Here is a 12,912-nt window from a genome sequence, read left to right as displayed (position 1 = left end):
TCGGTCATGTGCGCTAAGCCCGTCCGGTCAAGTTGGCTCCAACATCGCCGACGCTGCGGTCTGGACATTATCGATCAATCAGCCGTGCAGCACACGTCATACATTCTGAGGTATTCTGTCCTGGAAGATTCTTTCTCGGGGATCAGCGTTATTCAGGAACCTGCGTTCTTCACACAACCGCACATCTAGTGCAATCCTCAACAACTACCTACCTATCTCGCCCCAGCCTCCGCACATCGACCACCATCCATACCAACTATACAACGAACCCATAAATACACTGCTACAATAACAATTCATGCCCCCCCGCCGCCGCCCCCCAAGAGGGGGCTCACGAACCGAACTCCCTCCCCTCAAAATCGTCCGAAAAATCCTCCTCCTCCAACTCGCCTACTATGTCACCGCGACGGTCCTAATCCTCTTCACGACGGTCGTTTACGGCACCCCGTTCTCCCTGGACCTCGTGTTTAGCTGGAATGCCGTTCGCGGAGATACCACTATCGGATGGATGTTGGGGTTGGTTTGGATACTGAGTAGTGGGATTGGGTGAGTTGCATATCTGCCCCCAAACTATCCCAACATAACATAACATCACAAGCAACTCCATCTGACCAATATGAAATGAACGATAGGGCAATATTCCTCCTCCTCCTCGTCTCGCGCTCCAAACTCATCCCCGATTTCGCCCTCACATTACACTTCCTCCATCTCATCGCCACAACCCTGTATTCGCATTCCGTGCCCGCGAATTGGCTCTGGTGGGGATTGCAGGGTGCGAGTGCGGCGTTTATGACCTTCCTGGGGATTTGGGCGTGTCGATGGAGGGAGTTGCAGCCGATTAATTTTGGGGGGGGTTCTGGGACTTCGGGGAGTGGTGGTGCTGCTGCTGGTGGTGCTGCCGGGGAGACGCAGAGTGGTGTGAGTGGTGGGGAAGAGTCGTTTTCGTTTTCGTTGTCTAAGGGGAGGGGAAGGGGACGGGGCTTGGTGTTGGGGAGTGGGAGTGGTGGGAATGGTGGTGGTGCTGGTGGGAGTAGTGGTGGGGGGGATGAGTATGAGATGGTGGATATGAAGGGGGAGGGGGCGGTATAGATCTTTCCTTCTTTGTTTTCTTTATTGGGGGTGGATGTGAATTGTGGGGGGTGCATGTATGCTTGTTTGTCTTGTTTTCTTTTCTTATGTATACCCTAGTTGCATTGATGGCGTTGTCATTTGTGTCGTTTTCTCGGTGTATCATCTTTGTGAGATGGGATATATCATGATGCTGATACTATGAGTGGTTGTGCCTATGGGTGGAAATGTGCTTGTATCTAAAGACAAGATATAATGTTCATGTTCATAAGGTTTCATTAGAGATAATACATGATGAAAGATGTCCATAGCGCATCATGTCATTAAGCCCTATGAATGATCTCGCTATAAATTCGCGATGCAACTACAATATCATCCACAAGACAACACTCATCCACACTACAGCCAGAGAACCACTACCAGGACCGAAGCCAATTGCCGGGCTATCCACACGCCGTGGCACTGCCAAGAAGGAGCTACGTTCATACGTATGATACTCCCTGGCATAGAGTTCACCTAACGCCCTACATACGCAGACATGCAGACTTAAGTGAGCGGATGCTGGCTGTCGATAACCCAGTCGTATAGAACGGGGGATGGACAGTCTCATTCTCATCGCGCCGTTCGCCAAATGACCACGTTACGGTTAGGTTCTTGACCAGTTGGTCGATTTCAAGTAAGGCATCTTGTGCCGTCTTTTTAAAGCTCCTGAGCTATTACAGGAGCACAGATGGCGGCGGTCAGGTCTGTTTTTGTCTCAGTTACTCCGCATCTGTAGAAGGCCGTTGCGAGTGGTGCTGCTGGCCGAGGAGCCTGGAGTTAATGGCATTTCATCAGCCATGGTATTCACATCTGTGTGAGTTAGCAGTATGCTTGATCTGCTGGATGTTGCGAGAAGGCGCAAGAATGCTTATCGAGATAGCGCCAATCAGAGGCGGTGGGTTCGGCGATATGCGCCTATGACAGGGGGAAACCGGGGGGCGGCCGATAAGCCGGGGTAATTGTATCAGTGATAGCAGATAAAACTGCCCCTCTTATACTTCCATGCTTACCCGCTGCATCTTCTCTCCTGGGTAGCCCTGTTCATATCTACAGAAGTTTAGCATCATGTCTGCAACTCTCACCGAAACCGCCACTCAGCCCGTCCCTGTTGTCGTGGCCGACGCCAACCCCGATGATGCCGCCAACGATAAGAACTTCCAGTCCGTGGCGCGGGGAAATCGCAGCGGCACCCTCAAGCTCCGGGGCATCCCCACCTTCACTGACCCCGTGGCCAAGCGCCAGTGGATGAAGGAGCACATGGCTGCTGCGTTTCGCTACTTTGGCAAGAAGGGATACGGAGAAGGTATCTCGGGGCATATTTCCATGCGAGGTGAACATGTTCCCATCGGCCAGGAAGCATCGATACTGACCGGTTAGATCCCATTCTGAAGGACCACTTCTGGATGAACCCCTTCGCCAAACACTTCTCCTCCATCAAGGCATCGGATCTCGTTCTGGTCGATGCTGAAGGGTACGTCACCGAAGGGGGTGCCCAACTGCCTATCAACGAGGCCGGATTCATGATCCATTCGGAAATCCACAAGGCCCGGCCGGATGTCATTGCAGCGGCGCATACGCATTCCGTTCATGGAAAGGCCTGGAGTGCGTTTGGCAAGCCGATTGAGATGCTCACTCAGGGTTCGTATTTTCGCTATTGTTGCTTGATCGATAGCTAAGCTGTACAGATGCATGTAACCTGTATGGAAAGGTGAGTGTCTACGAGGACCACGGCGGTATTGCCCTTGCGCAGGAGGAGGGAGAGCAGATTGCTCGTGCTCTGGGCCAGGATAATATTGCCTGCATCTTGCAAAACCATGGGTGAGCAGTCATTCCTTGCATGGTTTCGGCATGTACTGACGAGATAGTCTCCTTACGGTGGGTCGCACGGTCGACGAGGCGGCCTTTCTCTACTCCAGCCTGGACAATGCCTGCCAGGTACAGTTGATGGCTGAGGCTGCGGCTGCAAATGGTATCCCGAAGCGGGTTATCACGGATGAGGTAGCGCAATATACTGCCAATGTGGCACAGAACCATGTGAGTTTTTTCACGCATGAGATAATACCGGATACTGACGACATATAGCATAACTTTTATACCGAGTTCCAGCCCGAGTTTGAGTTGATTGTCGAGGAGACCAATGGAAGAGTTCTGCAGTAGATTTGGTGTCATTAAAAGTATATAGTCTGCATTATCACTCCCCTCCGCTTCCACCTTGAGTATCAGTCCCTACGGAGTACACTGGCCTAACATGTAACTTCTACACCACACATCATTCACTCCCCACAAAGCATCTCCGCAAGCTGCCCCAACGGCCCCTCCCCATCCAGAAAAACATCCACATCCCGCCGAACAGCCTCCATATCCTCATCCAAATCCTCCGTACGCCGATAAATATACACCGTCCTCATGCCCCTACACCACGTTAGCCCACTGCCCCTACTCCCATCTAAAAGAAAGAAAGGAAAGAAAGGAAACATACACCCCCTTCGCAGCCCTAAGATCATACGCATGAGCCGCAACCATCACCGCCTCCTCGGGCTCAACCTGCATCAAGTCCAATGCTTTGCGGTATATAGCGGGATCGGGCTTGCAATCAATATCAGCACATATCACCAGTAGATAGTATACACTAAAGAAATGGTGGTGTAAACAGACCTTGGTCAATCCCAGCAATTGGGAAGAGAATAGCGTGTGGAAGGGTATTCTAGATGATTGGATCAAGTCGAGTTGAAGTCGTGTGGTCCCGTTGGCGAGGACGACTCTGTTTGGGCCGGGGGGAAATAGTTGTTAGTGGGTATATTTACCTGCCTGCCATACATATTGGCTGTTGATTTACTGGATGTGGGAGATGGATAGGAGGGATGAACTGACACCATATACTCCTCCTTCAACCGCATTATCGCATCAATAGAATCCGGCCATGCTATATCCCATTTTCAATATATGTTAGCCTCAACACATCCCCCCATCCCCTCCCTCAAACCCAACAAGCGTAAAGAACCTAGTACATACCATCCTGAAAATGCCACGCGTGAACCAACCTCTCCCTCTCCTCCTCCCCCACAATACCCTCACCACCACCAGCAACACTATCCACCCCATCCAACACCCCATCCAACACCCTCCGATGCGTCACATCAATACTCTCCGTCCCCAGACCCGCACGAAACCGACGATGAATCTCCTGAAAGAAGCCCTCTCGCCAGGATGATGCGATCTGGGCGTGGACTTCCGGTGCGAGATGTGTTAGGGACGGGGTGGTCGAGAGGGCGGTTTGGATGGTTGGGTGCCAGTTTGTGCAGGTGCCCATTAGGTCGAAGATTAGGGCTTTGGGTTTGAATTGGGGGGTCATCGTTGATGGTGGCTTGGGGGCAAAGGGGGGGATGAGTTTGGGGGTGCGATAGATGGTTGGAGTGATTGTTGTGGGAGTTAGCTAGTTGGTTAGGTAGATGGGGAGGATTGTTTATTTGTCAGCCGGTGGAGGTGGTGGTTTGGATGGATTATCTAGGCAGGTTGAGGTCCGCTAGTCTGTAGGCAGATATGGCCGGTGCTATGCGGTAGGGTGCTTGGAGGTTGATATTAGTGATGTGGATAGTTTGGGGTGTTATTGCTAGACAGGTAGATGGGATACATGGTGTCCTGATGTGGGGGAACTATCGGTGGTTAGAGATTGGTGTACTTGAATGGATCACTAGTATCTATAGATGGGCATATCTACTGCTAAATCATACTGATTGGAAAGAGCTGGAGGCAAAAAAATAGGCAGTTGATGTCCAATCAACAAAAACAAAAGATATGACAAGAGTGGGATTCGAACCCACGCCATCAAACGATGATCAGGAAGCTGTGAAGCTGAATATTAAGGTGGACCTTAACCTGACGCCTTGGACCAACTCGGCCATCTTGCCTTGATTGATGAATTGTCTCTATTTTTAAGCTATATAGCCTGATTGCACTTTCTACCACTATATCCCGGATATATTCTGGTTTGGGTCTGTAACTCCTCGCCCACATTTGTTTGCTACAGCCCAAACTTGAGGGTCTCCCAATTTCGCTGTGGGTGGGGCTCCTCAGGATCCAATGGTTCTCTTTGGTCACTTACCGGAGGCCCGGCGATAGCCCTCTCTCGTTGCCGGGACACTTATATCCCCCTTCCGCCCTGGTTATTCAACATCTCCCTCTACTCGCATGCAAAGACCAGGGGAGACCAACGCCTCTGCTATCCAATGAGATTACTCAACCATGCTATCTGAACCATCGCTAATATTGAAGTGCCCCATGGCATCATGCCTCTCATCGATTGGACAGGAGGCAGCATTCACCCCACAATCCCGGGCTGGAATAAATGATACTACTACCACCCTGCGCCTGATATCGTCTAGCCTGCCCATGTCCACGTATAAAAGCCGGGCCTGACCCGGTCATCCGTGAGATAAACCATCAGCTAAAATCCCCTGCCACAGTCATGGAAGTCACTCTCAAGCAGCGGTTGATCAGCTATACCGAGCCGTACAAATCCCTGCTCGACTCTTTGAAGTGTATGTTCCTACCCACCATCCCCCACACATCAGGCCCGGTAGCTTACCCCGACAGACATCTGGCTTGCTTTCAAATCACGCCAGGGAGCCGCGGCCTCCATCCAAGATCGGGCCTTCGCGCAGTGGTATGAAGCAGTTTGTATGAACACCCTTCCCCGTCTCCCAAACTCCACTGACAATGGAAGCACCACGCTTCATCGCGTATGAGAGCACCTCTTCATTGACATCTGTCACCCCCGCGGTGCAGGGTACCGTCCTGGAGCTCGGACCGGGAACAGGCAACCAACTCTCATACTTTAAGTCCAGCGCCATCACCCGCGTCTACGGGGTTGAATACAATCTGGAGTTTGCCGAGGTACTGCACGCTAAGGTCCGCGAAAACAATCTGGAAGACATTTACACCCCCGTGTTCTGTGACATTCTGGATGCAAATGCTCTCGAGAGACATGGCATCGTGGAAAATAGCATCGACTGCGTGACTTCTTTCCAGGTTCTGTGCTGCACGCCGGACCCGACAGCGGTAGTTGCCCAAATCTGGAAGCTGTTGAAGCCAGGCGGCGAATTGGTCTTTTGGGAGCATGGCGCGAGCTCGGATCCATTCACGTTGTTGGCGCAGAGTAAGTAGCCTTGATGTGGTCTGATACTATGGCGACACATGCTGATCGAGCCAGAATTCTGGACACTGTTCTGGCCCACCATCAAAGGAGGATGCTACCTGGATCGTAACATGAGGGACATTCTGTTGAAGTCGGCCGACTGGGAGGTCGTTGAGTTGAGATATGAAGGGGAGAAGGCGTCCATGATGCCCAGAACCCTTGGGAGACTCAGGAAGGTGGTTGCTGAGTAGCATGTGGATAGTCACCGTGCTTGGAGATCGAACTGCACTAGTATAGAAGAATGCAAGGTTGTCCAAATTGGGCCGAGATGATGCTCGGTGATGTGTATCTTTTTTCTGCATTGTGTGTACGGAGTAGTCGATCGTGAGCCGACCGGCATAAGCACTAAATGCCAGTCTATCAATGTGATGGTTGCTCGGGAGTGATAGGATCTCACTGTCTAGTTAGTAACTTCTACCTGTAAATTGTCATGAGATATGCCTGACAATAATAAACTTCCGCAAGTCCCTTCCAAGCAAGTTTCTAAGAACCCTCAACATCACTACCACAAAACCTGGGAATAAGGGCATATCGATACATGTGGTGCAAACGGATGTGGATAACTAACGGTGCACAGCTATGCAGCTGACTAAGCCACGAGCGACGTCGCAGCCACATGGCATCCGAACAGCAACCATTGCTGCTGTCATCGTCTTCACAAGCAAGGCGCTGACGATGGCTGCTGGCCCCAGCATTCTCAATCTCCCGTCTCTATCACATGGGTAATTCTGCCACATTAAGCTTTGATTGTCCTACGGTCAAGCGGCCATCCTTCGAGACCCCCCCGGTTGACCTGTAATCCCTCCGCTTTGTTCGATACGGTGATACCCAAGCCTCTTTGAGTTTTAGTTCCATCTCTCCAATCTTCTGCTGCTCCTCTGGCTTTGACCCTTTTCTCACTTCTTCCCTGCTTGTCTCCCAATTGACCGCCACACGCCATGGCGGACGGCGAGCCCTCATACATAGACTATGAGGCCTTCCTAGACCCGGACTTTTCACCCGCCTCGTTCGCCAATTCCCTGGTTGTAGCCACCAACAATGCCACAGACACACCGCTGGACCTCTCAACCCCGCTTTCTCGGGTACTCTTCGACCTCCAGGAGATCGACACCCACATTCATGCGCTGACCACCAAATCAGCCCTGCCGTTACTGACACATACGCGCGACCAGACCGCCGCCGCCGGCCGCATCCTCAAAGAAGCCGAAGAGCAGATCTCTTCGGTAACGCAGGGGTATGAACGGCTGGAAAGGGAGGTCCTCCGCAAATGGGAGGCTGCCGATGAAGCCAGGGTGGCTGCGGAGAAGTCGCTGGCCACTGTGCGACTCGCACGAGCGGTTGCGCGCTGTCTTTCTCTCGGCAGACAGCTCGAGAGCCAGCTCGCGGAAATCGGGGGGCTGGATGCTACAGCCCCTGCAAAGGATGATTACCGAACGCTGGAGCGGGCAGCCTCCACCATTGTGAGTCTACGTCGCATGTTCTCTGAGACGGCAGTCGGCGAGGAAGGCCACGGCCTGGACCGCGTCAAGGTCATCCGAACGCTGCGCGGCGAGCTTGTCATCCCGGCGGAGAACATGGTCAAGACGAGAGCGCAGCAAGCCATTGGTCGATTCACCATGTCGACGATCGCAAGCGCCGGGGCCGGCTCCCAGTCGCAAATGAGCTACAAACAGGCGCGCGATGCCCGCGCACGCCTCGTCTCTGCCGTCAACATCCTGTACCTATTATCACCGGTTCCGAAGAATGTGAGCTCTGCGACCTTCCAACCGGATTTGCTCCTCTCTACCCTGCAAGGGTACATGCACACGGCCATCTCATCGTCCCTGAGTAACCTCACTCGCGCGCTGTCCATGCTGCCCACGCTCGAGCGCACCCTCTCCGACCTGTCTGCCCGCTGCCAGGATATCTTTGCCTTGGAAGCCATTCTCAGCAACCTGCGACCACCGTCCCATCCCCTTTTCCCTAATGCTACCACCCGCACCGGGGAGCAGACCGAACCACAAGCCCAAGCCCCTGGCAAGAACAATCTGCTGCAGCCACTTCTCAGTGCCCTCGACACATCATCCCTCCCGTCCTATTTCTGGCGGTCACTTGCATCCTACCTGACAGCCCGCGTGCAGGAGATAATCAACCGCGGCGGCGTCTCTGCCCGGACACTGCGCTCGAACCGGGACCGAATCAAGAAGGAGATCAAAGACTGCGTCCTGCGAGGGTCACAGCTCCCGACGTCCGTCCTAGGAACCGAGAAGCGACTGGGCGTGGAGTCAGGGACGGAGAGGAACTGGGAGCGTGAAGCAGCGGTGATGGTCAGTTCCATTGCCAGTGTACTGGACCGACAATAATATACCAGCGTCATGTAGTAAAATACCCAATTATCCCTATAAATAGTCCACGATAATTACCCATACAAAACAACACCCATCTACCCATTTTCCATGTAATAAGTACGGTACCCACCAGGTACACCTCACATACATAGTACATAGTACATTCCCCTCACCCATCCCACCCATACACAATCCACATATGCACCACATCCATACCTGCATCCCCCATGCATCACCCTCATCAGCTGACAATCCACCTACGCCCCTACTCGCCTTCCTTTTATCCGCCCCCCCTCCCCTTCACCATCCTGTTTCATCCATTCTCACACATAAGCAATAGATGTAGGTACGGCCTCTGGGTAAGTTGTCGTACTACACACCTATCATCCCATTCATCCCTTTGATTGAAATCTTGTTTTGAGGGAAGGGGTTTTGCCTCACTTTATCCCTTCTTGTTGGCTTACCATATTACTTGTTGTATTGCTTTGTGAGTATATATCTCTTTGATCGCTGGATTTGCGGTAGGGTTTGGTTTTTGCCACTGCCACTCCTCCCTACCAGTATCTTGGGTAATTGGTTGGTTGGTTGGTTGGTTGGTTGGTTGGTTAGCTGTTGGTCAATCCATCCATCATCTGTGTAATTATCTAAGTGCCGTTCTTTATACTAGAATATAATTGTTGGTACTCCATACCTAGGCAGCTAGATACCAGACAGGGAGTGGAAAAAAGTAACAGCCCGGAATAAACGAATGGAATGAACGAACGACTCAGTAAATGGAACTAGGTGGAAGATGTTCCTATTGTCAGCAGGGGTCTCTGTAACTAACAGCTGAGGTGGCTGTTTTGCCGCTCCGGAGGGAAGGAAAAAACAATACATAATGCAAGACGTCAGCGTGGATGTGGATCCGCTGTGGATTGGTTCTACGTAAGCGATTACTATCATAGAGTGTTATTAACTGTGTGTAGGTGTATGATGTGATGGGTAGAATATATACTATTCCTATACCTATCTACTATGTACGAGTAGGTGGGTGATATGACTGTTAAGGGTAGATCAATGGAAAGCTGGTGGTGGAGTGTAAGTCACCAGGTACACAACGCAGGTACCTGCTTTGTACTCCATACCCATCGGTAGCACAGACAGTCTAGTTGAAAAGGCAGGCTAGCTTACACAGGAGTAGGAGCAGCGTGCACGCACCCCTCCTCCTCGCTCGGCCCCAGAACCATTCAAATCATCGTCAATCCATTCGGACTAACTTATCGACCCCGCTTCCCATTGATAAGGACCCGACGGAAGAGGGGAGGCCACCCTCCTCAACTTCCAATGTCCATGTTTCAGATAGAGCAGGGATGGGACAGACCCGTGTCACCTGTCAGTTTTACGGGTCCCTTAGCAACGCCCCCCCTTGATGAAAGACGATCTTGGCACAAGGGGAAGTAAACCTGATTGACTCTGTTGCCCCTCAGTGGCGCGCGCGTGCCGGGGACGCTTTTCAGGTTTGGGAATGAGGGGCAGGAAGTCTAGCAATTAGTCAATCAATCGGTGGTGCGAATGATTACTGTGCTGCATTTCTTAGCTCGAAGGAGCCCTGTGGTCGGGAGACATGGTACCTTTACCTGTGCTGGAGCCCGTGCTCCTGTGCCTTACCTGCTATCGGGACCGATCATTGGTGGACGACTAGGCTGGCAGTGCCACGTCGATCACCCAGACCGGATCTTCTGCGATGAAGGAGGAGAAAAAAGGTAAACTTACCCGCCCATGTTACGAGATGAGTACCCCGTCCTGACCCGGGAGGCGACATCGGACGTGCACACTGATCTTGCTGGAGTTGCCGCCACTTCCGGCCGGTAGTTTGGTCGGTGGTTGTTGCAGGCCAGCCAGGATGTGTTGGTTGCTTCATACTGACATATGTCGACGAATAGCTCCAGATGGAGAGCCTGGAGAGCCTGGATTGCGTGTTGCGAAACCAACTGGAAGTGACTACTAGACTGACTGGGCTAGCCAGACTGCCAGGAAGGCTACCCCCCCACGATCCGATCAATAATGTCAGTGCGGGACACTAATGCATTGTTCACAGCAGTGCCTAACCAGAGGAATCTTAGGGCGCATATACTCCAGTTCTTGCTTGGGTATCGCTTCCATGCTTCAAACTAACGATCCCCCACGCATGGGGAACACCAGGCAGTCGGCGTCAATCGGCGCGCTTCTCCATCGCGGGAGCACATCATCACTCCAACATGTGGCGTTTAACTGTCCGCGTGCCTCAGATGGGCTCCTCTTTGTCCCGCATCAACCAGATGTCATCGACGTGATGAAGAAGCTTCCATCGTTCCCCGTGCCGTTTGCAGTTGAGGGGGGGGGTAAAGTGCAGACGCAGGCTATCCGGCTTTGACTTTGCTCCAGGTTGTCAAAGAGTCTAATTGATTTGAATTACTATTGTCCCGCAGCCACTGAGTTCGTGCAGGAACCTTATCAGGGTCCTGAACGCGGCGATGAAGGATCCTGCTGGAGGTTCGGACTGCCCTCTTCGTGAATCAGGAACAAGCTTTGCCGTCCATCAGGTCGGCCTGACGTTATATCGGAGGCCTTGACGCTGACCACATCATGATGTGGATGATCACGGTGGGGAATCGAACGGGATGGGCGTTGCAAATAGAGTGCTAGCCTACTGGCTTGCTGGCCTGTCGAAAACCTGAGTAAGGGCCGTAACGACGCCGATGTAAGGTACTGCAGAGTTCGGCCCGGAGAATTCCACCTGACTGCAGGTGTGGAAGTCCCGGAACCCATTGTGCGACATTCCGTTCGTATTCCATGCTGAATCCTGCTGGCTTGGGCCGTTTGGTAGTCCAGTCAGGCGTTGGCCGGCTTACGCAGTCGTTGCACTCCTGTGTCGCCTTTCATGCAGCATGGCAGCCTAGATCTCGGAGTCGGTAGTATGCTGATTGCTGGGTCTGTTCTGTGCCACGCCACGCATAGGTGCTGCAGCTTTTTTTTTTTTTTTTTGGCTCGGGCCTTCCAACAGACCAAAGGCGATGGGAAGATCTGGCCTGGGGGTTGACACCGTCAAACCTACCGGACAAAGGGTCCTGGAAGCGTTGAGTGGTTAACGTCACCGAGGGTCGCCGCCCGTGGACCAGCCGCGGGGGTTTTCTGGTCAGCACCTGGCCCTCAGCCGGCTAAGAACGATTCATGAATCATCAACCAGTCATGCATCCATTCGACAGGCAGCCCTGGGACCTGGAGAAAGTAGCCGATCGGTCCCCTCTGCGCCGCCCCACTGGCCGCAGTGCCTGGTGCCTCAATCCCCGTTTATGAACTGTCGACAGGACCCTTGATGGACTCGCCCATGGCACCGTGTCAGAAGGCCTGGGGGCCGAGACTCTCTCTCTGTCCTCTGTGTGTTCGCTAGCCTTACCGAGCAATCGAAGAAGCCCATTCACCCGGGTGATTCCCGAGCGTCTACCAGTGGAATCCCCTCGCGCATCCCTTTTGTTACCCTTCCCTCTTGTCTGAGCCACCCGCCCCGTGAGGATGGCGATTGCTAAGCGCTGGGTTCCTGATACCGCCGCCATACCGGCGCGTACGGCAAAGTATGCGATTCACCCGCCGGCACGCTTTTTGCGATACCTCTAATCTCGCGATATCGGGGTATCCTCTACTTCCCTCCTCCCGACTCCGTATCGATCGCTGGGACTCTGGAGCAAGCCGGTTGATTGACTCGATGAAACGGATTCGCCATCCAAGGCTCACCCTCGCCAAGAGAAGGGCCCATGAATTCATCCAGCTGGAGCCTCTCCACCGGCCTGGCCGTCGATGATTCGTGTCGGTCGGTCCGGACCAAGTCGTCAGTACCTGGGGCTAAAAGAGTTTACCTATCAACCTTCAGTTTCACCCCCCGGTGAGTTCATTCGCCCGAACTTAATAGTAGCAGACAAATCCGCATCGTCACCACCAGCATGCTGATCAAACTGTAAACCCTCGGGAGCATACGTAGCATCGCAGCGGTGACTGGCCAAGTCGCCGCCTCTATCTAAGTACCCTGTACCCCCGACCGGAGGTACTCAGCCTTGTGGTTGAGCCGGTCGTAGGTAATTGCCGTGTACCACTACCCCCAGTATCTACGAGTAGGCACAAGAGTCGTAGGAGTACATCCTCTCCAAGCCTTTTCCTCCACGCCGTCTCGTTCTTCTTTTCCCCCTCTCTGCTGGCTAGTGATTCTTTCTCTTCTCCCTCAACCCAGTCCTACCAGTCCTACCAGTCCAGTCACCCTTCCCTGTCTGC

General features: G+C 52.9%; 6 protein-coding genes and 1 non-coding gene across 7 annotated transcripts; 4 read left to right on the top strand and 3 right to left on the bottom strand.

Moving 5' to 3' along the window:
* The first annotated feature begins 51 nt into the window (after positions 1-51).
* Positions 52-1,374, top strand: BO80DRAFT_409586 (protein SYS1). The gene is made up of 2 exons (XM_025717888.1): positions 52-546; positions 633-1,374. The coding sequence occupies exons 1-2, from the start codon at positions 299-301 to the stop codon at positions 1,087-1,089; spliced, it is 705 nt and encodes a 234-aa protein (XP_025574173.1). The 5' UTR covers positions 52-298; the 3' UTR covers positions 1,090-1,374.
* Positions 1,375-2,119: 745 nt separating this feature from the next.
* On the top strand, positions 2,120-3,328 carry BO80DRAFT_426219 (class II aldolase/adducin domain protein). Its single transcript, XM_025719705.1, has 5 exons — positions 2,120-2,440; positions 2,488-2,748; positions 2,796-2,928; positions 2,976-3,144; positions 3,193-3,328. Exons 1-5 carry the CDS (start codon positions 2,176-2,178, stop codon positions 3,265-3,267), a joined length of 903 nt encoding a protein of 300 aa, XP_025574172.1. The 5' UTR covers positions 2,120-2,175; the 3' UTR covers positions 3,268-3,328.
* A 25-nt stretch (positions 3,329-3,353) lies between these two features.
* BO80DRAFT_384571 (HAD-like protein) lies at positions 3,354-4,693 on the bottom strand. The gene is made up of 5 exons (XM_025716956.1): positions 4,123-4,693; positions 3,982-4,033; positions 3,766-3,871; positions 3,590-3,696; positions 3,354-3,522 (listed from the first exon to the last, which is right to left on the bottom strand). Exons 1-5 carry the CDS (start codon positions 4,460-4,462, stop codon positions 3,384-3,386), a joined length of 744 nt encoding a protein of 247 aa, XP_025574171.1. The 5' UTR covers positions 4,463-4,693; the 3' UTR covers positions 3,354-3,383.
* A 213-nt stretch (positions 4,694-4,906) lies between these two features.
* On the bottom strand, positions 4,907-5,018 carry BO80DRAFT_t194. Its single transcript has one exon. It is a non-coding gene; the product is annotated as a tRNA-Leu (tRNA).
* Positions 5,019-5,826: 808 nt separating this feature from the next.
* On the top strand, positions 5,827-6,495 carry BO80DRAFT_358426 (class I SAM-dependent methyltransferase; the record flags this gene model as incomplete). Its single annotated transcript, XM_025715880.1, has 2 exons — positions 5,827-6,265; positions 6,320-6,495. The coding sequence occupies 2 exons, from the start codon at positions 5,827-5,829 to the stop codon at positions 6,493-6,495; spliced, it is 615 nt and encodes a 204-aa protein (XP_025574170.1).
* Positions 6,496-6,954: 459 nt separating this feature from the next.
* Positions 6,955-8,672, top strand: BO80DRAFT_426215 (Golgi transport complex subunit COG5). Its single transcript, XM_025719704.1, has one exon. It carries the CDS (start codon positions 7,243-7,245, stop codon positions 8,644-8,646), a length of 1,404 nt encoding a protein of 467 aa, XP_025574169.1. The 5' UTR covers positions 6,955-7,242; the 3' UTR covers positions 8,647-8,672.
* Positions 8,673-11,623: 2,951 nt separating this feature from the next.
* Positions 11,624-12,355, bottom strand: BO80DRAFT_117008 (uncharacterized protein). The gene has a single exon (XM_025713463.1). It carries the CDS (start codon positions 12,201-12,203, stop codon positions 11,829-11,831), a length of 375 nt encoding a protein of 124 aa, XP_025574168.1. The 5' UTR covers positions 12,204-12,355; the 3' UTR covers positions 11,624-11,828.
* Between the last annotated feature and the right edge of the window lie 557 nt (positions 12,356-12,912).

This window comes from Aspergillus ibericus, assembly GCF_003184845.1.
Source record: "Aspergillus ibericus CBS 121593 unplaced genomic scaffold BO80scaffold_26, whole genome shotgun sequence".
NCBI lineage: Eukaryota > Fungi > Ascomycota > Eurotiomycetes > Eurotiales > Aspergillaceae > Aspergillus > Aspergillus ibericus.
This window is presented reverse-complemented; position numbering and strand designations above follow the sequence as displayed.